This window comes from Abramis brama, assembly GCF_963993115.1.
Source record: "Abramis brama genome assembly, chromosome: 21".
Taxonomy (NCBI): Eukaryota; Metazoa; Chordata; class Actinopteri; order Cypriniformes; family Leuciscidae; genus Abramis; species Abramis brama.
This window is the reverse complement of record NC_139983.1, coordinates 2,137,848-2,163,495: the sequence shown is the minus strand read 5'-3', so window position 1 is coordinate 2,163,495 and position 25,648 is coordinate 2,137,848. Positions and strand designations below refer to the sequence as shown.

Genomic DNA, 25,648 nt, shown 5'->3' with positions numbered 1-25,648 from the left:
TTTCAAATTGTACAACTCCTTCCAGGAGGTCATGCATCACATCTAGAGAGTAGTTGTGGCACACATGAAAATACTGCAGACTATTGAGTGATGAATTTCTTTTGAGGCCATGTGTTGACTTAAGTTGAGGGTCAGATTCTAACTCACTACAGTGCTGTTCATAAATTGAATGATCACGCAAAATAACCCTAAAATCATCCTCGTTGTGAACTAACTGGACATCAGCTTTTACAGTTAAACATAGACAACATGAGTAATGTCCACTAAATGATTCTGTGAACCCAAGTATTGAGTGCATCCCCAAGTTGTCTCCAATTACTTGACATATTGTGCCATAAACTCTACTCATTGATATGGGTAGTTCAATACCATCCGTTTCTAGAATCTTTATGTCACGAATCAATGGTTCCAAGATGGGGTCAAAACCGTACCTTTTCACATCTTGCGCATGAAATAGAGCAATCAAATGGATATTCATCAGTCTCGAATTAAATTTGGGAGGTAGATTTCGAAGCACAAAATAAAGAGCACCAACCTTGTGTACCCCACGTTTAGAGCCAAGAGGGTTTGCGGTTTCAAATTCATCGTAGTACACCTGAATTTGTAAAGCACTGGGATGTCTTGAGAATAATGGATGACTCTGGAAGTAACTTCCATCACAAAAGTCCTCAAAATGTGATTTCTGCCTTCCTGTAAATTCTGCCAGCAGAGTACATACATCTACATTTCGACACATAAATCTCAATGTTTCCAAAATTGGGACATACACGTATGTATCTTTTACTGGGACCTGATCATAACATCCAGTCTTTTTGTTTCTCCTCATGTCATATCTCATGCCAAGCACAATTTCAACAGGCTCCACAACACCCCATTTGTCAACGAAATAATTAGTTCTTTTAGTTTCGGTGTTAAACATGGAAAAGGGATTCTCAAAATGCTCTAAACTATTTTCGACAGCTGATCTGACAGGGTTATTAAGAGGAATGACAGAAATCACATCTTGACGAGTTTGGCTATGCAGTTCCGTGGTGAGGTCCTCAAGGTCTGAAACAACTGATGATACCAAGCTATTGGCTACTCCACTGCACTGTAATTTGGCGACAATTGAGGCACATATATCTGCCGTTTCTCTCCTGGAAAATGTAACATTCTCAATGAGAGCAACTTGGGGATCACTTTCTCCAACAAACAAAGAACCTGACTGATTATCATCAACATTTTGAGATGACGGTTCACCAGATGACAAATCAAAAGCGGGACAGCCATCAACAGCATGAAAAGTGTTCAAATGCTTTCGAAACCCAGAATATGAGCAAGACTGCCGACTACAGCCACTCTGTGCACACAACAACTTAAACTTTAACGAAGGATAGAAACTTTGTGTGACTCTTAAATGAGCTATCAAAGAGTGGCTGTTTGCATGCAAACTTTTACAGAGGAAACACTTTAACATTGAAAACTAATTTAAAAGCTTTGCACGCAGTTCCCTAACTCTGGGAGACTCACTTGAAAGACCAACATCTATGTTGTAAACTGTGGTCTGCAGGAAGGTAAAGAAGTTGACCAGGGCTTCCTCGTAGGACAAGTTGAAGACATAGTGAACTTTGAAAAGTTCATCAAAGGCACTTAAGGAGCTGGTTCCAGAGCAAGGGATAAGGCGCTTGTCCACAGCGACGTAAAAGTGGTCGATCCTGCCCTTGATCCTTCCTGATCTCAGTAGAAATGGCTGGTGGCCCTCCCTCCCACTGAGATGGCCTTCAATACTGGTGCAGGACTGAAACAAAAAATTAGATCAAACATACAGGAAAAAAACTAATTACAATGTGAAATGATAAATGCATCAAACCTGGTACTGGTAACTTGCTCACATTCTAATTAACAAAAAAATTGAATTAAAATCAATAAAAAAACACACCTATATGACACCTTAACCCAATATGTGCCTGACAAAACCAGTTGGTATCATGCTTTGTGTATCACAGTGAAAGGATAACCATTAAATGAATCCCCCGCCTCCCACCACCACCACAAGAAAAAAAAAAAAAATTGCTGATACACACTCAGCCAAACCAAGCTATGTGACTGACTTACTTCATTAGAACAAAGAGTTGTACATGGAAATCCGAGAGCTGTAGGTCAATAGAATGCAACTGAATGCATGCAATTAGAGATTCTAAAAGGTACAATTAGACAGTCACATTATGCCCGCGATTTTCAATCCCGGTCCTGTGGACCAACAGCTCTGCACATGTTGTATGTCTCCCTTATTCAACAAACCTGTTTAAGATCTTCACCTCATTAGGTAAGAGCTCCATGAACTAAACTAAAGGGTTAGTTTACCCAAAAATGAAAATTCTGTCATTTACACACACTCAGGTTGTTCCAAACCTGTATATATTTCTTTGTACTGCTGAGCACAAAGGAGGATATTTTGAAGAAAGTTTGTAAACAGACCACTTTGGGCACAAACTTTCTTCAAAATATCTTCCTTTGTGCTCAGCAGTACAAAGAAATATATACAGGTTTGGAACAACCTGAGGGTGATTTTTTTGGGTGAACTACCTTGACAGGTCAGAGAGACAAAATGTGCAGAGGGTTCAGTCCCAAGGACCATGAATGAAAACCACTGCATTTTAGGGTTTATAACCCAAATCTTAATTGAAATGTTCACAATGACTTTGCAACTGTATTGTGAGTTTTACCTTATGGAAATGCACAAGTCTGTCAACAGCCTCTGTTGGACTGATCTTAGTCTTCTTCCTCCCTGGAGGAGGAGGCAGGAGATGCAACAGCAGCATAACAGATGACATGTCACTGTCCCAATCTGAATAAGTAGATGTTTAGGGAGTGGTGGGTGATTTAAGATAAAACAAAAACAAAAGATTCAGTGCTCACAATAACAAGAAACCAGAGCAAATATGAAATTATGACATCCTCACAAATCATACCAACCATTTTCAGATCCTTGTCTACCTGCTGCATTGAGAAGACACAGAATTTCTGCTGTTGAAGTAAGAGACTTGGCTTCATTGATGACCTTTTGCTTGAATGCCGTCTCCCACCTCTTAAGAAACTTGTTGGATGTTTCAGCATTGAACAGCATAGCAAAGTCCAGATTTATCTAATGACAAAGCATATTACAAGATTGCAAAGAGGTTACTTGGGACTTTTTCATCCTTTACCACCATGGATAGTGTGCACATGTTTTGATAGACTAAGAAATCATGATTGTGTATTTACTTGAATTCTTTCAAAATCTATCACTATCTCAATGAAGGCATGTACGAGCAAGAGAGATATCTATGAACGAATGAGTCAAAGTAGCAATTATGTTAAAGTGTAACCTCATAAGATAAAAAAAAAGCAGGCATATCTAAAACAAACTTAAAACAATCTTTGTAGAATAAATGGGTAACACTTTATTTTGATAGTCCGTTTGTTGAGATTTTACTAGTTATTAGTAGCCATTCAGTAGTTGACATTCAACAACACTGTTTCAACTGACAAGTAACATACGTTCAACTGACTGCCTATAGACTATAAGGTACAATTCAAGTGTTAATCTACAGATTTTATGAAAAAGTGCCTGTTGACTGTCAATGTTATTTTGCAACAGGTTATTAACCAATTGGCGACTAACTTTCAATTGTCAACTAACTTTCTGTAGATTGAGTACCAACAACTCAAGATCAATCTGTCAGTTAAATGTCAACAGTCATGTCAGCATATGAAGTATATGATACTGTATATCCTACTCAAGGGGTCTCATATGCATCAAATGAATGATTATTTTAGCTGATTTAAAATCTGTTGATAGTCAACTAAAGATTACATGTAGTTGCTTATTTGTTGCTTGTCAACAAAGAAATTGTTTATGATCAGTTGACTATTAATAGACATTCTCAACTAAGTATTAGTAGATATATTTTAGGACTATCTAATTAAAGTGAAAAACAGTTTATATCAGTAGAAAGTCTATAACCTATCAACAGATTGCATACCTAACCTGACTGAAGTAGAACAAACACTATGGCCAGCACATCAGAGAAAGAAAAAAAACACTTTTATTAAATAAAAAAAATAATACAACCCATTATTTACTAGGATATCACGATCACATCTGAACCATCTGATTATGTGAAAAACATTATATTGAGCATTCAAAATGAGAAAACTCTCAATAGTCTACATTATGCCTGGTTCAGATTACACGATTTTAGGCCGATTTTGGCACGATCCGTTTTACGTAGGATGTCGTGGGGATTCGCAAAATACAACGGCCGTCGGGACGCAAGATTCGATCGTTTCATCTCGTATAGTGTGTCATAGTGGGCGACAACCTACGTCGCGTCTGCGATGCTTCACAACATCAGACAGAAAGACTAGCATGCTTAATTTTTTAACGGTCCTCCACGATGAAGGCGCGCGAGTGAGTGAGTGAGCGAGTGTGTGACTGTGTGTGCGCGAGAGCGAGTGTGTGTGTGTGTGTGTGCGCACGAGAGTGAGTGTGTGAGTGAGAGAGCATGTGTGTGTGTGCGTGAGAGAGAGAGAGAGAGAGAGAGAGAGAGAGAGAGAGAGAGAGAGAGAGAGAGAGTATGTGAGTGAGTGTGTGTGTGTGAGTGAGTGCGTGTAGGCTATGTGAGTGAGCATGTGTAGCCTATGTGTGTGAATGAGTGTGTGAGACGGCCCGCGATGAATGGTCGGAAAACAACGTGTAGTCAGGGCTGCGTTCAGCCCCGACAAAACGTTGCACAACGTTTTTTAAACCGAAACGGTGATGCGTTGAACACACTGTTCTGATGACGCAAGAGTTGCAACTATGGCAGCTGAGAAGGCCATTCTTTGTGTTCTTTGTGAAGAATTTTCAGAGCCTGATGAAGTCGGTATAAATATGTGTTTAATACTATATGCCCGATGTTACAGTTACTGCACTTGCCGCCCAGAACAAAAGAGAACATCCCAGTCGAGTGAAGGGATTGCTGAAACTGAAATGGAAGCACATCAGACCTAATTCAGACTAAAACACATCTATTTAGCCTCACATACTGACTTTATTTGTAGTTCATACTGTTTTAATACCCTGTATTTTCTTTCTCATTTTTAGGAAAAGCACTTAATTATCATTGTTTATTTCTATACCAAATGTCATACACTTGCAATGAAGCTAAAAATATAAACAACTACATCATCATTATGTTGATATCAGGGGCGTTTCCAGCATTTAAGGACATCCGGGGCTTAGCCCAGCCCATTTTATGTAAATACAGGGATCACTCGAAGAGTTTTTTTTTATTTTATTATTACAGTAACAATTTACTTTCACAGGGTTCCCACACCTTGGTTAACTTCATTATTTTTGTGGGTGGAGCCTGGTACCCCTAGGGGGGTCTGGGGGCATGCTCCCCCGTAAGAAAATTTTGTACATTTTAAAGATAAATTCATTAATCTGGTGGACACTGAGTCACCATAATCCACTGTTAAAAATAAATAATCCACCCGCAAAACCGCCCATATTCTTTGATTTAGATATCTGCATCTGATCATCACATTACAATTATTCAGATTCTCACTGTTAAGCATGATAATATGGTAACATATCACACTGAAGTAGGCTGATTTAAAATGAACATTTATATAAAATAAAAGTTCTTCTTTTGGCAAAATTTAATTTCCTTAATAGCCTAAACAGAGGCTTTACTCCCTTCAATCTTAAATTGTCAATGTTTCATTACATCACTGCTTGAAAAAAATATTTTTTTGTACCTTTTATAAAGGTAATTCCCCCCCTAATTTTATTAAATCTAAATCTAAACTAAATTAGATTATTTTTAAATGTTTTTAAATATACAAATAAGGAATGTTGAAAAGAATGACAATTTATGAAACTAAACCGCCAGTAGGAGGCGGCAGGCGACCGTCTTAATGAGCGAGTCATTGAGTCATTCATTCAAACGATTCGTTCAAACGGCCGATTTATTCAGAATGAGGCAGTTTATGAATGGGTAAATAAATCTTTGACTCAACCGATTCGTTCAAAACGCCGAATCATTCAGTAATGCAACAAGTGTTGCTGTGAGATGGTTCTGCTGTGATCTTTGTTTGGAACTATTTTCACTGCTGAAACAGAACAAAAACATTGAATTGAACATTGTTGCAACTGTTATGAAATCAGTCTCGGTTTCAATCTTGATGGCATTCAGGAAAACAGCTCTCTGGTCGTGTATAGCCTAGGATGTTGTTTCTTAACTATAATATGTTATAAATAACTGCGCGAGCCTCAACAGCATGTTCAGTGTTTTCTTATTACATTTATTTAGAATTGTAATTTAAAGGACGATTAAATAAAATGATGCAGACAAAATTAAATTGCGTCACAACAAAGCTTCACATTTCAAATCAAAAGCTTCAAATTTGAAAGCTTCCCGCAAAATGCGGGACAGGTGGTCCCCCTTTGGTAATATTAAGCAGGTTTTTGATTTACACACTGTTTAATGTTTGATGACCACGTTATTTTATATTTTGAGTGAGTGAGCAATCTTCTATCACTTGTTTCAGCTTCTTCTTCTGTGTTTTTATCCGGAGGAGATTCTGTACTTGAAGATTAGCCAATCGTAATGACTAGTTAAACAAATGCCTACAGTGAAATCCAGCCAGATGATGATCTTCAGACTTTAAGGATAAAAAAACTGAATTCTTACCCACTGACTTCTTTCCGAAAAAAACCCAAAATCTCGTTTGCTTCATTTTTCTTTAATTTTTTCTTTCCTGCTCGCTGACTGTCTCAGTTATTATCTCGGCTCGCACTCTTGCGGTTGGACTGTGCTAGCTCCTCCCCTACCTGCTGCATGAGAGGAAGAAACGGAGTACCCCATAGGCTACCGACAGCAAAGAAATGTATTCTATAGGCTAGATTATTTTTAAGGTCTATTTTTACAGGCTGTGTGCAGTATATGCAAAGCCAAAGCGCAATGAAATAAAGCAACTTATGATTTCGGGGGTTTACATAGGCTATTGTCCAGTTTCATATTTGTTCAGTGACAGTCATTACATTCGGGGCTTGACTCAAAACATTCGGGGCTGAAGCCCCGGTAAAATCGGCTGGCGCCGCCCCTGGTTGATATCCTATATTTTTACAATAAAACTTACGACAAACATGTCTTCTAATATCCTCAGTTGTTGCGTATACCGAGCTGCATCCAACACATTTGTAAATTACTTTCCTTGAACCCATTGTGCGAGTTCACTTTAATACCGCGTGCTTCATATACATGTTGCTGCTGATTGGACTGCAGTTCTGACACACCCACCAAACAAGAGAAAACGTATCTCAAACCCCGTTGCACACCGGTGCACGACGTTTCCAGGAAACATGACGTTCAACCCGGAAACCGTAGCAAAACGTTTCGCACCGTTTTGAACTTGAACGTGCCCCAGTTCTCATAATATTTAAAATAATCAAATTTAATACAGTTATAATTTTTCAATGTAAATTATTACATTTTATTGGTAAAAGCCTAGTGTCTAATTATTTTAATTGAATATATTTATCAAATTTAAGAATTTGAAATGAAAGATGGAGCATACATTTAATAAAATTAGGGGAAAATGCCCTTTATAAAGGTACAAAAAATTATTCTGAGTGTTTTCAAACAGTGATGTAATGAAACATTGTCAATTTAAGCTTGAAGGAAATAAAGCCTCTGTTTAGGCTATTAAGGAAATGTAATTTTGCCAAAAGAAGAACTTTTATTTTAAATAAATGTTCATTTTAAATCAGCCTACCATATGCTTAACACTAAGAATTTGAATAATTGTAATGTGATGATCAGATGCAGATATCTAAATCAGAGAATATGGGGTTTGCGGGTGGATTATTTATTTTTAACAGTGGATTCGGGTGACTCAAAATGCACCAGATTAATGAATTATCTTTAAAATGGGAGATGAGACACTGATTGGTTTATTGCACGTTATGCCCAAAACACACCTATTACTCATTAAGAGTAATAGGTGAAAAGAGATGCAAAAAAATGCAAAGAGAGTTTGCTGTTGCAGCGCAGAAAACAGCATCTTCTCGACATGAACACGAACAGCTGCAGCTTTTGAGGGCGGGGCAAAGTAGACGTTGTTCACGGGCAGCCAATGAAGACCATAGGCGTTTATTATGCAAATATGTTACATTGTTACATATGCCGGTCACAGAAGTGAGACTGGAGTTACTGACGACTCGTTTAGGCGGTTCAGACTCGATTCCGATTCTTTCTTTTGGGAGACAATAACTTTATTTATCGAGCACTTTCCACTTTACAACTTTGCAGAACATTTACATTCACAAACAGCCGTATTACACACTGCATGAAAGGGAATATTCGAGAAAGCATATGGGGCACTTTAAGACCTTTTAACAAACTTGATGCTGTTGAAAAAGTCCTATTTAAGTGTTGATTTGATTGAATAGGGCTTCAGTAATCAGGACTGGTTGTGTTTAGTCCAGCTGAACCACATTATAAATACATTTCATAGATTTGAGGAATTAGTAACTACAGGGGCAAATACATTTTCACGCAGGCCTTGTTGGTATTGAATAACTTTTTGCTTCAATAAATAACATTTTCTTTTACAAACTGTACCTTGTGTTTACTTAGGTTTTCTTATGATCATATCACTGTATTGTCTTCTCTTCTTCTCTTCACTGTAATCTTGTGTTTTATGTTTTTTGTTCAATTCTAGGGGGAGCTCAATACAGCACTGAAGACCTTACAAGAGAAACTTAAACACAATGAAGAAATGAAAGGAGAGTTTGAGAAAACAGTTCAACACATCAAGGTGAGGAAACAGAATCAAGAGTCATGTATAGTATCACTGTATACAGTTATGATTTAATATAATGGATTATAGTTGATTATTTCTGTAAATGACGAGCATCGACCTGCTTCTGGATCCGTTCTATGTCGGGTATCTGAGTTTATCTCTGATATGAATGATGTGAAGTGTTGATGTGTGTCGACTGAGATGATTGAAGTGAATGTGATGTGATTTCAGTCTCAAGCTGAGCACACAGAGCGTCAGATTAAACAGCAGTTTGAGAAGCTTCATCAGTTTCTCAGAGATGAAGAAGAAGCTACAGTCACTGCACTGAGGGAGGAAGAGGAGCAGAAGAAGCAGAGGATGAAGGAGAAGCTGGAGGAGATGAACACACACATCTCAGCTCTTTCACACACAATCAAAGACATGGAGGAGATGATGAAAGCCAATGACGTCTGCTTTCTGAAGGTCTGATTTCAGATCATTGGTTGATCATTGGTTGATTGATTGAGTTCTTGATGATAAATGGTGTGTTTGTTCTGCAGGAGTTTCCAGTCTCAATGGAAAGGTGAGTGATCTGCTCCTGTCTCTGGTCTCTCTGGTTCTGATCCAAAGCCACTGCAGTTCTGACTCCTGAATGTTCTTCCAGAGTCCAGAGCTTACAGCCGGATCCACAGATGGCTTCTGGAGCTTTGATTCATGTGCCACGATACTTGGGCAACCTGCCGTTCAGAGTCTGGAAGAAGATGCAGGACATCGTCCAAAACAGTGAGTCTGACTGCAGAAGATCTGAGCTGGAGAGTTACAGGTTCTTCATGATACAAACTGATAGATTTCTGGGAACTTTATTTCTGGGTTTTTTAGCTTTTTTGTCAGTTGGAGTTTTAACAGTTTTGACTCGTTTGAAGATTCTGTCAAAGACAGAAACAAGGACTATTCAGAGTTTTGATCCTTTTTAGGAAAATTATTATTAATTCAATTTTCCAAAGTATCAGTTTCTCTTGATGGACACAAATGTCTGAATCCCATATTTAATGTTTGTAGTTGATGCCGTTAAACGCTGATGATAAAAACGAGTGTGAAACTAATAACAGCACTGACAGTGATCAGAGGAAAATGTGTTTGATCAACAGGACGAGAGTCATAATTCATAATAATCTGTGTTGGGTTCACTGTCGATCATTATATGAAGATCAGAATAAAAGCATCTGTTGATTGTGTCTCATCAGCTCCTGTGATGCTGGATCCAAACACTGCAGATCCACGTCTCGTCCTGTCTGATGATCTGACCAGTGTGAGATACAGCGAGAACTATCAACCTCTTCCTGATAATCCAGAGAGATTTGACTCTCTTCCCTGTGTTCTGGGTAGGGTTGGGCGATATATCGCATGACATTGTTATGCGCATCTCGTCAGTAAAGCCGGTTCCTTGATTAGTAGTAAATCGCCATCACCTGCTTTCAGATGGAGCGGCATTTACTACACAGAGCCATAGTTCACTGACAAGCTGAGCCATATCGCATTAATTATCACGGACGTATTGCCTGCGATAATTAATGCGATATGACTTTTTCTGTCTTAAACGCCGTCATATTAGCTTTCTCTCTTGTTCCTTTATCTTTCTGTCTTCAGTCATGTCATAGGATGGATGTCACAGTGCAATTTAAAGGTCCCGTATTATGCCCCTTTTCACAAGATGTAAAATAAGTCTCTGATGTCCCCAGAGTGTGTATGTGAAGTTTTAGCTCAAAATACCCAACAGATCATTTTTTACAGCATGTTTAAATTGTCATTTTTTGGGGCTCAGAAAAACGTGCTGTTTTAGTGTGTGCCCTTTAAATGCAAATGAGCTGCTGCTGGACGACCCAGGGGGCGGAGCTTCATGAGCTCACGCTCAGTCTCTCAGGACAATCTCATCTCACGGAATGATGATAATATCAGAAACTCTCAGTAACGGTGTTCATTTCGAGTCGGACAATAATGCCTTCAGAGTCAGAGTGCTGTATAGAGATGGAACAGGTATAGTTTAGTAGTTTAATTACGGTTATTATAACGTATTTGTCATCTGCTTGTATGTATCCATTATTTATTAATAGCCTACAAGTCTGCTGTCTGAATGATGATCAAACATATACTGATGAGTTTAATAAAGTTTATTGTACATCACACAAAAGATGAAGCGTCAGTTTTACTTCAGAAAATCACTGTAAGAGCTGAGTAAACACAGTAAGTTATAAGAAGTGCGCAAGTACATAAACGAATTTCGGTAGAGTTGAGGGAGCATTCCTGTGGGCGGAGGTTAGTCAAAAAACGGTTCTAGTGACGTCATTAAAGAAGGAAGTAGAGGGATGTAGTCCAAACGGGCCGTTCGATGTAGTCAACTTCTGTTAAATAAAATATCTCGCTTGGCATTGAACTTTGAGCTTTATAATTTTACAGATATTATTTATGCTCTAACAGCAACATTACACACTAACTAAAGTTTGAAACATGGGATCACGAAGAACGGGACCTTTAATCTTAAGGCTCTTTTCATTTATAGAAATTATTATTATTTATTAAAAGCATCTTTTGCAGCGATTTTTGTGTGAGCATATCAGTGAACACCCCTGACCACTCGGTGAGTTTCACGTCTTTGTAAACGATAGTTTAATGCGTTTTAGGAAGGATTGTTCCAGTGCACCTATGCAACCATTGTGGAGGTGGGGGGTGCTACCACAGAAACCGAAAATTCTCGGGCCAGCAGCATTTGTCCAAATTTCAATCTTAACCATTGCATTTCATCAGAAACGATCTGAAAACAGGGCTTTAAGTGTAAAATACCGAACTTGTCCTTTAATAAAACATAATTTCAGGTGTGTTCAATATGCCTGGTTAAGGTTATGGTGGGTTTTCGTCGTCATTGTTGTTTATTGGACGATTTAAATCGGATGTTCAGTTCAACATAATCTACTGAGCGCCTACAAGTTTCCTACTACGTGACTGCTGTTTGATTGACTTGCTTTAACGGAGAGACGCTGCTACGAGTGCACGATTCAGTGCGCTGCTGAGTTCAAATTTAACCTGAAGAAATCCTGATGTTGTTCTTTGAACCACATGTGATCATAAACTCCACCCTCTTACAACACTTACCAGGAAGAGACTGACTTATTATTTCTCTGTTCTGTCATGCTGACTCTCTTCTCTCGCGACAAAAGCAATAAAGAAGCAGCGATCAGTGGAGAATGAAGACAAACACTTCCAAGAAGGATTTGTGAGACATTTGTTTCTGAACAGACAGCAGATCGTTGTGATTCTCAAGGCGATTCATTTTTAAACCCGTCGTTCAGAAAGTGAAAGTAAAGTTTGTGTTGCTGGAGCTCAGACGGTGAAAATGGCTTCACTAAATGTCTTTGCAGAAGAGCTTTCTTGTCCCGTGTGCTGTGAAATCTTCAAGGCTCCTGTTGTTTTATCATGTAGTCACAGTGTCTGTAAAGAGTGTCTTCAACAGTTCTGGAGAAACAAGAAAACTCAGGAGTGTCCTGTCTGCAGGAGAAGATCCTCCAAAGACAATCCTCCTCTTAATCTGGCGTTAAAAAACATGTGTGAGTCATTCCTGAAGGAGAGAAATGAGACGCGTTCATCAGGATCTGAGGAGATCTGCAGTTTACACAGTGAGAAACTCAAACTCTTGTGTCTGCAGGACAAACAGCCTGTGTGTTTAGTGTGTATTACTTCACAACAACATGACAATCATAAATTCAGACCCATCAGTGAAGTGGTTTCATCATATAAGGTAAGACAAATAAATCTTGTTTTACATGTATGAAACTGAAAGTGACATGAAGAGAGTAGCGCACACACACACACACACACACACACAAACAGGGCCCTGTCATACAGCCAGAGCAATTTCCGCCGATCTGTGCACCCATGGGCTGCTGGTCTGAGAACCAGGAGTGTGTTCAGGCCATAGACTGTAAAAAATAGGTTCAGGCGCATTGTTGGACCGTTGCTATTTTGAGGAACTGAAATAGACTGAGCCATTGACCAAATCAAACCTGGGGCCGGTTGCATAAACCTCTAAGACTAGTCTTACAAGTTAGACATCAATTTATTTTCTTTAAGATGGTTCATAGCTTTTCTAAATCAGTTACATAAAAATGTAGATAAGCCTACTTTGATACCGAAAATGTCTCGGTTACTAACGTAACTTCGGTTCCCTGAGATGAGGGAACAGTGCTTGTGTGCAGGGATGCGTACATGACAGTAGACACGCGCTCTACATTTATGAAACTTCCAGCATGAGCTGGGGACATGTTTGAGACTGTGGGAACAGTACTTGTGTGTAGGGGTGCGTACGTTATCGTGGGTATCGTGGGTAAACGCCGCCTTATCTGCGTCCTTCATGTCCGTCAGCGTGAGCCACAGGTGTCGTACTAGAACAGTCAGGTTTGCCATGCTGCAGCCGATGGACTGGGCTGTAGACTTTGTGGCTCGCAGGGCCAAGTCTGTGGCGCTGCGTAGATCCTTAAAAGCCTCTGGGTTGGAGAAGCTTGGCCTGAAACACTTGGAGGACAGCCATTGTGTGAAGCGCCGATGCAGCTTAACCGGCGGCGGTGTATGCGCGACTGGCAAGAGCTGAAGTAGTGCGGCAGGGCTTCGACGGGTGAGTGGCTTTAGCCTTCCATCCAGCAGTGGGCGAGCAGAGGTGAGCGGCCATGGCCTCTTCGAGGGGAGGAATCGCGTTATAGCCTTTTTCCTTTGCGCCGTCCACGGAGGAGAGCGTCAAGGAAAAGGAACGTTTCAGGCGAGCTGAGTGTGGCACCTTCCACGACTTGGTGAGTTCGTCGTGAACTTCCGTGAAGAACGGGGCGGGTCTCTGCTGAGGGGCCTGCCGGCGCCCCTGCAGGAGCCACTCGTCTAACCTGCTGCGTGCAGGTTCTTCCAGGGAAGACCAATCGATCCCGAGGTCTTCGACGGCCCTGGAGAGAACACGGATGATTTCAGAATCCAGATTCGCCCTCGCACTGGCCTGTGTGGACGGTATCGGGTCAGAAGACCCCGTCCAATCGTCCGATGCAGCTAGAGAAAGGCTGTCATCCTTGTCGTCCGACACTCCAAAGGAGACGAGACCTGCCGCTCGCGTAGAGGGGCACTGGTCCGCCTGTGTGAACTGACCTGGCGAGGGGGAATCATCCAGAGAGAGCGAGGCATGCGGGGAATGTACCGGTGTGACATCGCTCGTCTCCGTCCGCTCAGGCATCCTTTGTGAATGGCGCTTTTTCTTGCGCAGCTCGAGCAAAGGGAAAGAGGGAGCGGCGGGGTCGTCCTCGGTGAAGATGGCAAGGCGAGCCCGCAGTGTGGGGAGATCCATCACGTCACACTCAGGGCAGCCGCCCTTGGCGAGTGCAGCTTCTGCGTGGTCCCGGCCCAGGCAGGAAGCGCAGAGGATGTAGCGATCTCCTCCAACAAGAGGGCCTCTGCACGAGGCGCAGGTGGTGCGAGGCATTTGCAACAACGCTCGCAGGAAATTTATCTTAGTAATGTGTCGCAGCGGCGAACACACAGCAAAAAAGGATATGGCACGCTGGATAGGCGCAGCAGAAGCAGCAGTAAGAAGGCAGCAAAGGAAGCCGGCGTCCTCAAGCCTGCGAAGCAGGGGCTGGTTCCACTGGATGCTTTTCAACGGCGGCGAAGGCTTAATAATCCGGAGGTTCAGTGAAGTGGTGGTTCGCTGAAGGAGATTTTAATCTAAAGAAACTTGACGTACAATGGCAGGCTCTGACGTGTCAGGGCGCGAGTTGCCCTGATTTGACTATGCGCCTGAGCCGCCCCGTCATAGGTTCGTGCAGTTGCCGCAGCACAGCCAATGACCACGCTCACCGTTCATCTGTGTGTGCTGTGCAGCTACACTGCGTTTAAAAAAAAATGGCTTCAATATATTTTTGAGAAAATGAGTTTTCCCATAGCGTAAGCTACTTACGCAATAGGGGAGACCTCTCGAAAGGGAACTAAGACTGACTGCCCCTGACTAACTGCTAGTAGGTCATACTAGAACTTAAGACACTGTCTTAACATTATGGCTATGTTTATGCAACCAGCCGCTGGTCTAAAGTCAATGACGCAGTATTTTTTTATTTTATTTAAAGAGCGCGTTAGTAATATAAACTTATTGGCGGGTCTACAACGCGTGCACACTCTGCTTACTACACACACACCCAGACACACACACTCTCTGCTTATTACACAGAGCGCAGCAGCACACAAATATGCAAAACATTCAAAATAAAAGGATTACAATGTAAAAAATGTATATTGTGTACATAAAGATATGGTGGAATCCGGCTTGTCCTGTAGATGGTCCGTTTCCTCGCTTGAGAAGTGTTCAGTTTTTCCACTATCAAATTCCGTCATGTAAATAGTGAATCCTCCATGGCGCGAGCACAACTAGCTATTAAAGGGAATGTGAGATGAGACACTGATTGGTTTATTGCACGTTATGCCCAAAACACACCCATTACTCATTAAGAGAATAGGGACGACCCTTTTAGACCATGCGCCGGGAGTGTCAACCATTTTTCCCGTCGTTAAACTAGCAAAAGTGGATTCGCCATGAAAAGAGATGATATATGATCATATCACTGTATTGGCTTCTCTTCTTCTTCTTCTTCTTCTTCTCTTCACTGTAATCTTGTGTTTCATGTTTTTTGTTCAATTCTAGGAGGAGCTCAATACAGCACTGAAGACCTTACAAGAGAAACTTAAACGCAATGAAAAAATGAAAGCAGAGTTTGAGAAAACAGTTCAACACATCAAGGTGAGGAAACAGAATCAAGAGTCATGTATAGTATCACTGTATACAGTTATGATTTAATATAATGGATTCCAGTTGATTATTTCTGTAAATGACGAGCATCAATCTGCTTCTGGATCCGTTCTATGTCGGGTATCTGAGTTTATCTCTGATATGAATGATGTGAAGTGTTGATGTGTGTTGGTTGAGATGATTGAAGTGAATGTGATGTGATTTCAGTCTCAAGCTGAGCACACAGAGCGTCAGATTAAACAGCAGTTTGAGAAGCTTCATCAGTTTCTCAGAGATGAAGAAGAAGCTACAGTCACTGCACTGAGGGAGGAAGAGGAGCAGAAGAAGCAGAGGATGAAGGAGAAGCTGGAGGAGATGAACACACACATCTCAGCTCTTTCACACACAATCAAAGACATGGAGGAGATGATGAAAGCCAATGACGTCTGCTTTCTGAAGGTCTGATTTCAGATCATTGGTTGATCATTGGTTGATTGATTGAGTTCTTGATGATAAATGGTGTGTTTGTTCTGCAGGAGTTTCCAGTCTCAATGGAAAGGTGAGTGATCTGCTCCTGTCTCTGGTCTCTCTGGTTCTGATCCAAAGCCACTGCAGTTCTGACTCCTGAATGTTCTTCCAGAGTCCAGAGCTTACAGCCGGATCCACAGAAGGCTTCTGGAGCTTTGATTCATGTGCCACGATACTTGGGCAACCTGCCGTTCACAGTCTGGAAGAAGATGCAGGACATCGTCCAAAACAGTGAGTCTGACTGCAGAAGATCTGAGCTGGAGAGTTAAAGGTTCTTCATGACACAGATGGTTAGATAGATAGATAGATAGATAGATAGATAGATAGATATATGTATTTATAGATAGATAGATAGATAGATAGATAGATTAGAAGTATTAGATATAATGGCAGTTTAATTGAGTCTAATAGAGACAGAGCGACACACGTCATAATCTGAAGACCACGGGGAAAACAATCCAATTTGTGTCCTTAAACCAGTGCTTCTCAAACTTTTTTGGTCATGCCCCCCATTCGACCTATGAATAAATGTGAAAAATGTATGATTTTGTTTATTGAAATTAAACATTTTGAAATTACAATTGCTGTTAAAACTGATCGGGAATCCTTGTTAGAGAATAACATATTATAGAAGAACTTTTAATTTAAATAATCAACAAATTTACATATTTCAGTGATGCTACATTATGAACGTTCAGTGGCTGCAGTGAGCCTGCTTTTCACTGCACATTTTTTCAAAACGGGGCTGCAGCTTTGATATTGCCACTCTTAAGTCATTTTCAATGTTGAGCTTAGATCTGTACTTTGTCTTCAGTAAGGAAACAGCAGAGAACCCTGTTTCACACAGATAGGACGTAGCAAAAGGGAGCAGAATTTTAACTGCCTTCTGACCAATGAGTGGGAACTACTTCTCCACACCAAGCCAGAATTCACAGAGTCTTTGTGATGGGAGCTTTAGCCTCATGTTTGAGTCAGACGTCATCTCAATGAACTGCTCTTCCTCAGAGGAGCTCAGATCAGCAGGTGCAGGAGCAGTGAATGGATCTCTCACCCAGTCAAATTGCACACTATTGTCAGGGAAGTACTTCTGAAAATGACCTCTCAGAGCAGAAATGTGTTCCAAAAAACAGGGCATCGGTGTGATTTCTGTGAGCTTATTAATTTCGGAATAATTAGTAAGATTTTCAAATGAACCTGTATTGCCTTGCTCCAGTTTCCTCCGCCACATCTCCAATTTTCGACGAATGAGTTGACTTGGTCTGCCAGATATGGTAGGTGTTTGTCTTTGCCCTGCAGCTGAAGGTTTAATTGATTCAGCTTGGCGAACATGTCACTGAGATATGCCAATTTCATTAGAAATTGTTCATTGCTGAACTTGCTGGAAAGCTCATTCAATCCTTCTTCCTGCAGAAAAATTAGAATTTGCTCCCTGAGCTCAAACACTCTGGATAGCACTTTGCCGCAGGAGAGCCATCTCGTTTCACTGTAAAACAGCACAGCACTGCACTGTGATCGGTGCCCATCTTCGACAGAGCGCGGAAAACAGTCGGGATTTCAGCGGTCTTGTTTTGATGTAATTGACCACGGTAACAACGTCAGACAAAACATCATTTAACGCAGGACTTAACTGCCGTGATGCGAGTGCTTCTCGATGTATAAAGCAGTGAGTCCACTTTGCTTTAGGTGCGACTCTCTTGATGAGTGCCTGCAATCCTGCTCGTTTCCCAGCCATGCTCTGTGCGCCGTGCAAATTCCCAAGCAGTCCTCCCATTTAATCCCTGCCTCTGTCAAGTACGAATCTATAATCTTGAAAAGTTCATCAGCCGTTGCTCTGTTTGGGATGTACTTGCAAAACAGTATATCTTCAGTCAGCGAGTTTTCATCAATGAAGCGCACATACGCTATTAACAAACTGTCCTTGGAACTCTCAGTGGCCTCGTCAACTTGGAGCGCAAAGCGTTTCCCTTTTATTTTCTCAATGAGCTGTTCCTCCACATCATTTGCAATATCAGAAATTCGTCTTGATATTGTGTCATTAGACACTGGGATAGTCTTTAATTTCGGGACACTTGCCTCATCAAGCATAACTGACACTATATCTATGGCAGCAGGAATAATCAATTCTTATGCAGTCGTGTGTGGTTTCTTGCATTGTGCAATGCGATATGCAATTTTGTACAAAGCCATTTGCGCTTTCGCTGTTGCTGAAGTGACTTTTGCAAAATGACTTTGCTGCCCACGACATTGATCAAGTTTTCTTTTAAAGGAACACTCCACCGTTTTTTGAAATAGGGCTTATTCACATTCTTTCATATATTTAGACTGGTGGGTAAATGCATTTTTGTCTCAGTGCATGCATTGTTTTAGTTTGACAGGGTCGGCGCTAGCTTAGCTTAGCACAATGAATGGAATCCTTTGTTGCCAGCTAGCATGTCCTGAGTAAAAGTGATAAAAAAAAAAAAAAGAAACCCACGTAATTACTTCTTGCGGCCTGCGTATTCACAACGAGTACAAATAGCGATGCAGATTAACACTATGTGATTTCTTAGGCAGATATTGACTTGGGACTATATTAGGGGGAAGCACAGGCGAAGCACGGCTACTTAGGCAAAGCACTGCTACTTGGGCGCAGAGATATCACGCAACACATGAAATTCCACGACTTCCGTCAACATACCGGCGTGCAACGAGTCAAAACACAGAAGAAGAAGAACAACACGCGTGACCTGCACCGAGTGTCTTCGCTTTTGGATTGTTTATTTTGAGAAGTTACAGCTACAGTTACAGCAAACATGGTAATTACCTGCGTAGCAAAAGGTTGTGAGAACAAGCAAAGGACATACACAAATGTAATGTTTCACAGAATTCCATCGAATGTGGAACTGAGAAATAAATGGCTAAGTTAGCTGCTCTGGAGATCTGTACTTCAACGCCTCTCTACAAAATCAAACAGTATCGTGTTTGCGAAGAGCATTTTGCACCGGAGGACTAAGTTACTTTGAAAAAATGGAATATGGGTCTAGAAAGACGGTACTAGGTCTGAAACATACGGCTGTCCCCATCCCATCTATTTTCAAAGCACAGGCAGAACAAAGTGCACATGTAAGTTGTCTTTTATTACTCTTCCTTATGTTAATCTGTGTCTTTATTCGGTTGTAAGATATAGACTACGGTTCAAATAACATTAGCCTCCTCTAGTATAACCTCTTGTTGAATTCAACCTGTTTAGCATGAACAACCAAACTAAAATAAAAATCGCTATTATCGTTACCTGTAAAATAAAATGACTGAGGGCTAAGTTAGCTATATTTCTCTCACCGAGTTAGGCTCAGGAGTTTTAGTATAACTACTATGAGGAGAAGGCTACAAGCAGTTTACTATACATGTGTCATGTTTAAAATAATCACTTACTCTGTGGACAGCTGTCCATTTGGTCCATTCGGCGTGGGGCGTTTTTTCCAGTTCACTTTATCACACCGGAAAAAAAAATCGAGTACTGCCGGATGGATCAGCACCATGAAATCCTTGGTAGCTGTGACACAACTGCGGGCACGCTCATCTTGATCTGACACGTTGAGCCTGGTCATCGATGGCAGCAACTTGTCCCACTCGCCACAGCACCGACACTCTATTTCAGTCGGCATATTCCCCCAATAGCCAAAATAGCCAGGCAGCTACTATTCACGCCGGTATGTTGACGGAAGTCGTGGGATTTCATGTGTTGCGTGATATCTCTGCGCCCAAGTAGCAGTGCTTCGCCTAAGTAGCTGTGCTTCGCCTAAGTAGCCGTGCTTCGCCTGTGCTTCCCCATAATATAGTCCCAAGTCAATATCTGCCTAGGAAATCACCTAGTGTTAATCTGCATCGCTATTTGTACTCGTTGTGAATACGCAGGCCACAAGAAGTAATTACGTGTTTTTTTATTATTTTTTTATCACTTTTACTCAGGACATGCTAGCTGGCAACAAAGGATTCCATTCATTGTGCTAAGCTAAGCTAGCGCCGACCCTGTCAAACTAAAACAATGCATGCACTGAGACAAAAATGCATTTACCCACCTATCTAAATGTAGGAAAAGAATGTGAATAAGCCCTATTTCAAAAAACGGTGGAGTGTTCCTTTAAAAAACTCAGTTGGCTTGTGAACATAATTCGGATGTACCGTCTCAATGTGTCTTCTTAATTTGGTAGGTTTCATGCTGTCTGCTGCCAGCGTTTTAAGACATAGTACACACATTGGCCTCTCCTCCTCACCAACCACATTAACAGTGAAGCCGAGAGCAAGATATGCCTCATCATATTTTCAGCATTTAGCTTTAGAATGACCAGCACCTGCCTGTGATGTCTGTGAGACCTCATCTACTGCTTTCCTGTTGCCTTTTATAAACCGATCCATCTTCCATGCGACGTCAGTTAACTTGGCAGTTTTTATTTTTTTTTATTTTTTATCTCCCGTGCCCCCCGCTACATCATTTGGCAGTTTTTTTGTTTTGTTTGTTTTTTGCGCCCCACACTTTGAGAACCACTGCCTTAAACGCTCGTTTTTTGGGGTCGACTGCTTATAAAACTTATTTCTGGGTTTTTTAGCTTGTTTGCTGTACACCTTGTAACATAGCAGCTTTTAGACATAGTTTTGTTGTTTGTTATAAGTCAGAAATGACACCCCCCGGTGGGCGTGGCCTGAATGCGCTCTGTCTCTATGGGATTCTCTCTGTTTAAATATGATTTTGTCAGTTTTTAACAGTTTTGGCAAAGACAGTCAATGAGATTAAATAAGTAAGATCAGTTATAACATAAAACTGTAAGTCTGATCAGTTATAAGAGATAAAGCCAGAGTCAGAACAGTCTGAAGGTTTGAGCCGAGTTTGGAGGTTGTTAGGAGAGTTACAATTAGAACATTTTGTCTCAGAATAATAATAATTATTTCTCAATCCAAAATAATTAGTTAGTCAAACACAACAGACCTGTAGAATAAACAGTTTTAAACGATACACAGACTGTCTATGGAATTATTCTTGAGCCAGTAATAATGAACGTAGCTTTTCAAGAAACTAATGAAAATATAAATTGAAACTAAATAAATTATCTCTGAAACTGAAAAAGAATAAATCGCAGGCAAATTTTTTTACTTCGTTTTTAATACACTGCATGTTTTGCTAACTATTTCTCATATTTCAATCGCTGATCTGAACTTACAAATGCGCTTCCAGAGTTTTCATTTGCGCTTCTGAAGTTTTCGTTTACGATCCCAGAGTTTTCGTTCGCCGTTCTGACACATTTCTCTCGTGGGGGCGGGGCTAGTAGCAGTGTGTTCTCATTGGTTACTGAGTTTTTGATTGACAGCTTCGTGACCTGGAAGTGAAGACGTCAGTGGTGTGTTTATGTGTGGATGTCAGCGTCTGTAATCGCAGCTTTCTATTTCATTTTAGTGATATTAGGTTATGTTTGTTTTTTAATTTTATCTGTATTTACCTGCTGCTACTACTACTACTTAGTTGGCAGAACCTTTTAGGAGCACAAGAGATCTATTCAGTCTATTCAGGTGTAATTGCACATTAAAGTACTGTACAGATCCTTTTACTGTTTGTACACAATGATGACATATGCGCACGCATATTGGCAACGGAAGTATGGCGAGAATCAGCAGCGTGTCAAGCTACACGAGCGGATTAAACAACAGACGTGAGCATTTTTTATTATGTCCTCGCTCCAATCAACACGTTTAATCGCCTGCAGGCACTATTCTGAAACGGCCGTGATCCTGTCGGAATCCTATAAAACTTAAGCCCCTTGGTGGAATATTGATTAGTGCAACCGTAAACGCAACAACCAGACATTTTGATGCTGGGAAACCGTTTTGATAAACTTTCGGAGGTGCCAACACGTTAGAGCCAGTGGGGAAAAACCAAGCGGGAAGGAAGTCGACCGGAAGTTGAAGCCGGCCGCGTGCCACCATCTTGTAGCAGAACTTCACCTGCTGTTAGCATTCCATTGACTTCCATTCATTTTGGCGTCACTTTGACAGCGAATAACTTTACATCTGAGGCGTTTGAAGACTCCATTTGTCCATTATTTATTTCTAAAGAAACACGACAATGTATAAAATGCTCCATTACCTTGTAGCTTATGTTATGGCCCCGTAGAAGCAGTTTTTGTAAAAGTAGGCTAACGATTGCGTCATAACCACGCGACTCTCTGTCGCACAGTAGAGAGATTACCGTATGGACAGGAGGAGAAATCGTGGGGCAATCGGGGGGATGTGGAGGCAAAATGACAAAATAATTAATCAGAATACCTAGCAAAAGTTTCTCCTGCTCCAGCTCATGGACAGCTCCTACTCACACTCTCCGTCTCTGCAAGTTTCGGAAGGGAATGATTCAGATTTCTCATGCCACAGCCACTAGAAGACAGACGGGTTGCTCACGTCACATCTACGTCGTCAAGCTCAGTTTGAGTCTGCGCGTCAGGAACGGAAGTCCTAAAAAATCGCTAAAAATGGGCTTCACTTGTCTCAATTGAGTTCCAATGAGATGGCTTTGTCCACTTCTTATACTGTCTATGGGAAAAACACCACTTCCGTTGCCAAAATGCGCGTGCAACTATTTGATCACGTGGGCTGTAAAAGGGTCTATATAATACTTAAAATATTGTAGTGTCCAATGTTTTCGGAGAATATTTGTTTATTCCTGATGATTCTTTTGCATGTTAGGCTCTGATTAGGTTCAGCTGTTACAATTTAAAGAGAATACTAGCAAACGTGTGTGATATATTCAGCCCTCAAGAAAGTCAAACTTCAACCAGGTAATCAAGGTTGGCAACCATGGCCATCACACTACTCATTGTTAGCATGATATACGTTTACACCATCAAAATTAATGATCACTTAAATAAGAGGAATTTAAACAATATGAAAATTACAGTTGTGGCCTGCTGTCAGATACAGACCTCAAAGGGCATATCATTACATATGTCACACAAAGAATGTTCTTGTTGCCATTTTTTTTATTGATAATTGTATTTAGTTATTTCATTTAATTAACACTATCTTCTAACATTTAAAATTGTAAATATATTTTAACAATCATCAACCGTTTCAATCGTGACTTATACAACCAGTTAAATGAATGTAATTGAAAATATGAATTCAAATAAATGTATGCTTTATTGTCACTAAAGCATATATACACAAGTATCAGAGTGAAAGTCTTTGATGCAATTATGTTGTGACCGGAAAGACCAGAATCCACAAAACATTAACTGCATAATATACATGTAATGCACAGTATTCTCATGATATACATTACTGTAAGGCCCGTTATATTGGCCCAATTGCCGGTTCGCCAATACACGGGGAAGGTTATCACGTGTTCTGTCCTTACTCGTGCAAAGTATTGGTTGGTTAAATTTACAATACATTTAGTTATGTATTCTCTCGTTAATTCATCTGACTCCATAAATGAAAGGTTTTAATAATATCTGTGCCTCACTAAAAGTGAGTGAATGTTTGACTATTCCGTTTAACTCTTCAATGAAAATAATATCAAAGTCAGTTAGAATAATCAAATGTAACAATTTATTATGTCAGGTAAATGTATCATGCCAATTTCATAATCAATTCAAAGATAATCGATACAAAACATCAAATTCTCTGGAATAAAGAAAAGAGATGCATACCCAACATTAAGAAATACGTGAGGGGGGGCGCTAGTGAGCACCGCATGGATTAGACGCTTTCTCGTGGAGCTCCGTCAAACCCTCACAAAAATTGTACTAAAAATCCACGCTTGCATCTTTTAACTACAACCATGGGCAAACCTAAAGCTAAAGGGAAAACTATGAACCCTGATTCTCCTGCCAAAGAAGACAGTAAGACAACTTTATTCGTTGAAGAAGACGACGACGCTAGCAACCAATCCGAGCTAACTACAGACGCAACCACCAGCACCAGCGAGACCCCAAGTTCACAACCCACTCTGGCTAACATCCTAGCGGCTATTGGAAAACTGGAAGAGGACATAACGGCCAGATTTAATGGCCTGGACTCAAAACTGCACCTCGTTCAAACCTCCCTTACCAACCATGCAACACGTATTACTGATCTTGAGGGAGCAATGACCGACCATGACACCCGCATAACAAGTCTCGAGCGCCGCTGTGAGGAAATGATTGAATCCAACACAGCCATGAAGCGCAAATTAACTGACCTCGAAAGCCGCTCAAGACGGTCAAACATTAAAATCGTGGGCTTACCAGAGAAAGTTGAGAAGGGAAATCCGACTCATTTCATAGCCGACCTCCTGCCAAAACTTCTCGGATCCGACAATTTCCCCGCTGGCCTGAAAGTGGACCGAGCCCATCGGATAGGCGCACAATCGTCAAAATACACCACTTCCCAGAGAAGGAGAAAATACTCAACCTCGCCCGCCTGCAATCTCCACTGACATTTAACGGAGCCCGGATCAGCATTTATCCAGATTTTCCACCTGAAGTTTCCGAGCAGCGCCGGGCCTTTGATGGCGTAAAGAAGAAACTGAGGGAGGCAGGAATAAAACACAGTCTCCTTTTTCCTGCGCGTCTGATTCTCACGTTTGGGACCGAGCAGAAAACATTTCTTAAGCCTGCTGATGCCGAGGCATTCATAGACAAGTTTGTTACACCGGCTGCTACCGCGCAGCCGACCTGAGACACTCCCGCTCTCTCACAGCTGTTTCCAGAGGCGCGCGCGACGCCGGACTAGCCAGCTGTCTTCCGTCTTCTCACGTTGAGCAAGTTCTGTTCCTTGCCCTCCCTAGCTTATATGTAAGCAAATAGACATGAGGGTAGATGGGGCCACCCAGAGGGCCCACTGTTAAGGTAATTGTATGCTATGATTATTTCATTGAACCGTACAATTAGTCCGACGGGACATTTCCTTGTAGTGTTAAATCGTTTCCCAATGTTTATGGGGGTATTCATGTTCTGCTTCGTTTGGGGAAGTAGACAGTGGGGTGGGATTAATGTTACCATCTTGTTGCCATTTTTTCCTCTGTTATGTTTTTGTTTTTTGTTTTCTCGTTCTTTTATTCTGCTCGTGCATTCAGTGCCGATACCATTATTGCTGTTATCACACCACATTATTCTGACATTATCTCCTCATGGTTACTAGCACTTTTTCGTCCTCGCCACAAGGTGGCAGTCTAACCTTATTAAGCTGGAATGTCAGAGGTTTAAGAACCAATTTAAAGAGAGGCAAGGTTTTCTCCCACTTGAAATCTCTGTCTGGGGACATTATTTTTTTACAGGAAACGCACATTAAACATTCAGACCAATGGAGGCTAAAATGCAGTTGGGTGTCACAAATTTATCAGTCAACATTTTCTTCTAAAGCAAGAGGAGTAGCTATATTATTTCGCCGAAATGTCCCATTTCAACACATTTCAACCATTTCTGATCCAAACGGTCGCTATATCATTGTAACGGGTCATATTTTGTCACGGCATGTAACATTTCTTAATATCTACGCGCCCAATTTTGACGACCCTGGCTT

At 41.0% G+C, this 25,648-nt stretch overlaps 2 protein-coding genes across 2 annotated transcripts in view; one reads left to right on the top strand and one right to left on the bottom strand.

Moving 5' to 3' along the window:
* Positions 1 to 638: 638 nt before the first annotated feature.
* The window catches only part of LOC311072349 (uncharacterized protein), a 43,410-nt gene continuing 18,400 nt past the window's right edge, over positions 639 to 25,648 (bottom strand). Inside the window, exons 2-4 of the mRNA XM_084097313.1 lie at positions 2,956 to 3,124; positions 2,706 to 2,827; positions 639 to 1,777 (exon numbers count right to left, since the gene is read on the bottom strand). Of these exons, the coding sequence (XP_083953439.1) occupies positions 1,463 to 1,777; positions 2,706 to 2,827; positions 2,956 to 3,106 (588 nt within the window). The 5' untranslated portion in view covers positions 3,107 to 3,124 and the 3' untranslated portion in view covers positions 639 to 1,462. The remainder of the gene's footprint in view (positions 1,778 to 2,705; positions 2,828 to 2,955; positions 3,125 to 25,648) is intronic.
* The window catches only part of LOC311072348 (nuclear factor 7, brain-like), a 33,917-nt gene continuing 20,139 nt past the window's right edge, over positions 11,871 to 25,648 (top strand). Inside the window, exons 1-5 of the mRNA XM_084097312.1 lie at positions 11,871 to 12,583; positions 15,512 to 15,607; positions 15,824 to 16,054; positions 16,132 to 16,154; positions 16,236 to 16,354. Of these exons, the coding sequence (XP_083953438.1) occupies positions 12,182 to 12,583; positions 15,512 to 15,607; positions 15,824 to 16,054; positions 16,132 to 16,154; positions 16,236 to 16,354 (871 nt within the window). The 5' untranslated portion in view covers positions 11,871 to 12,181. The remainder of the gene's footprint in view (positions 12,584 to 15,511; positions 15,608 to 15,823; positions 16,055 to 16,131; positions 16,155 to 16,235; positions 16,355 to 25,648) is intronic.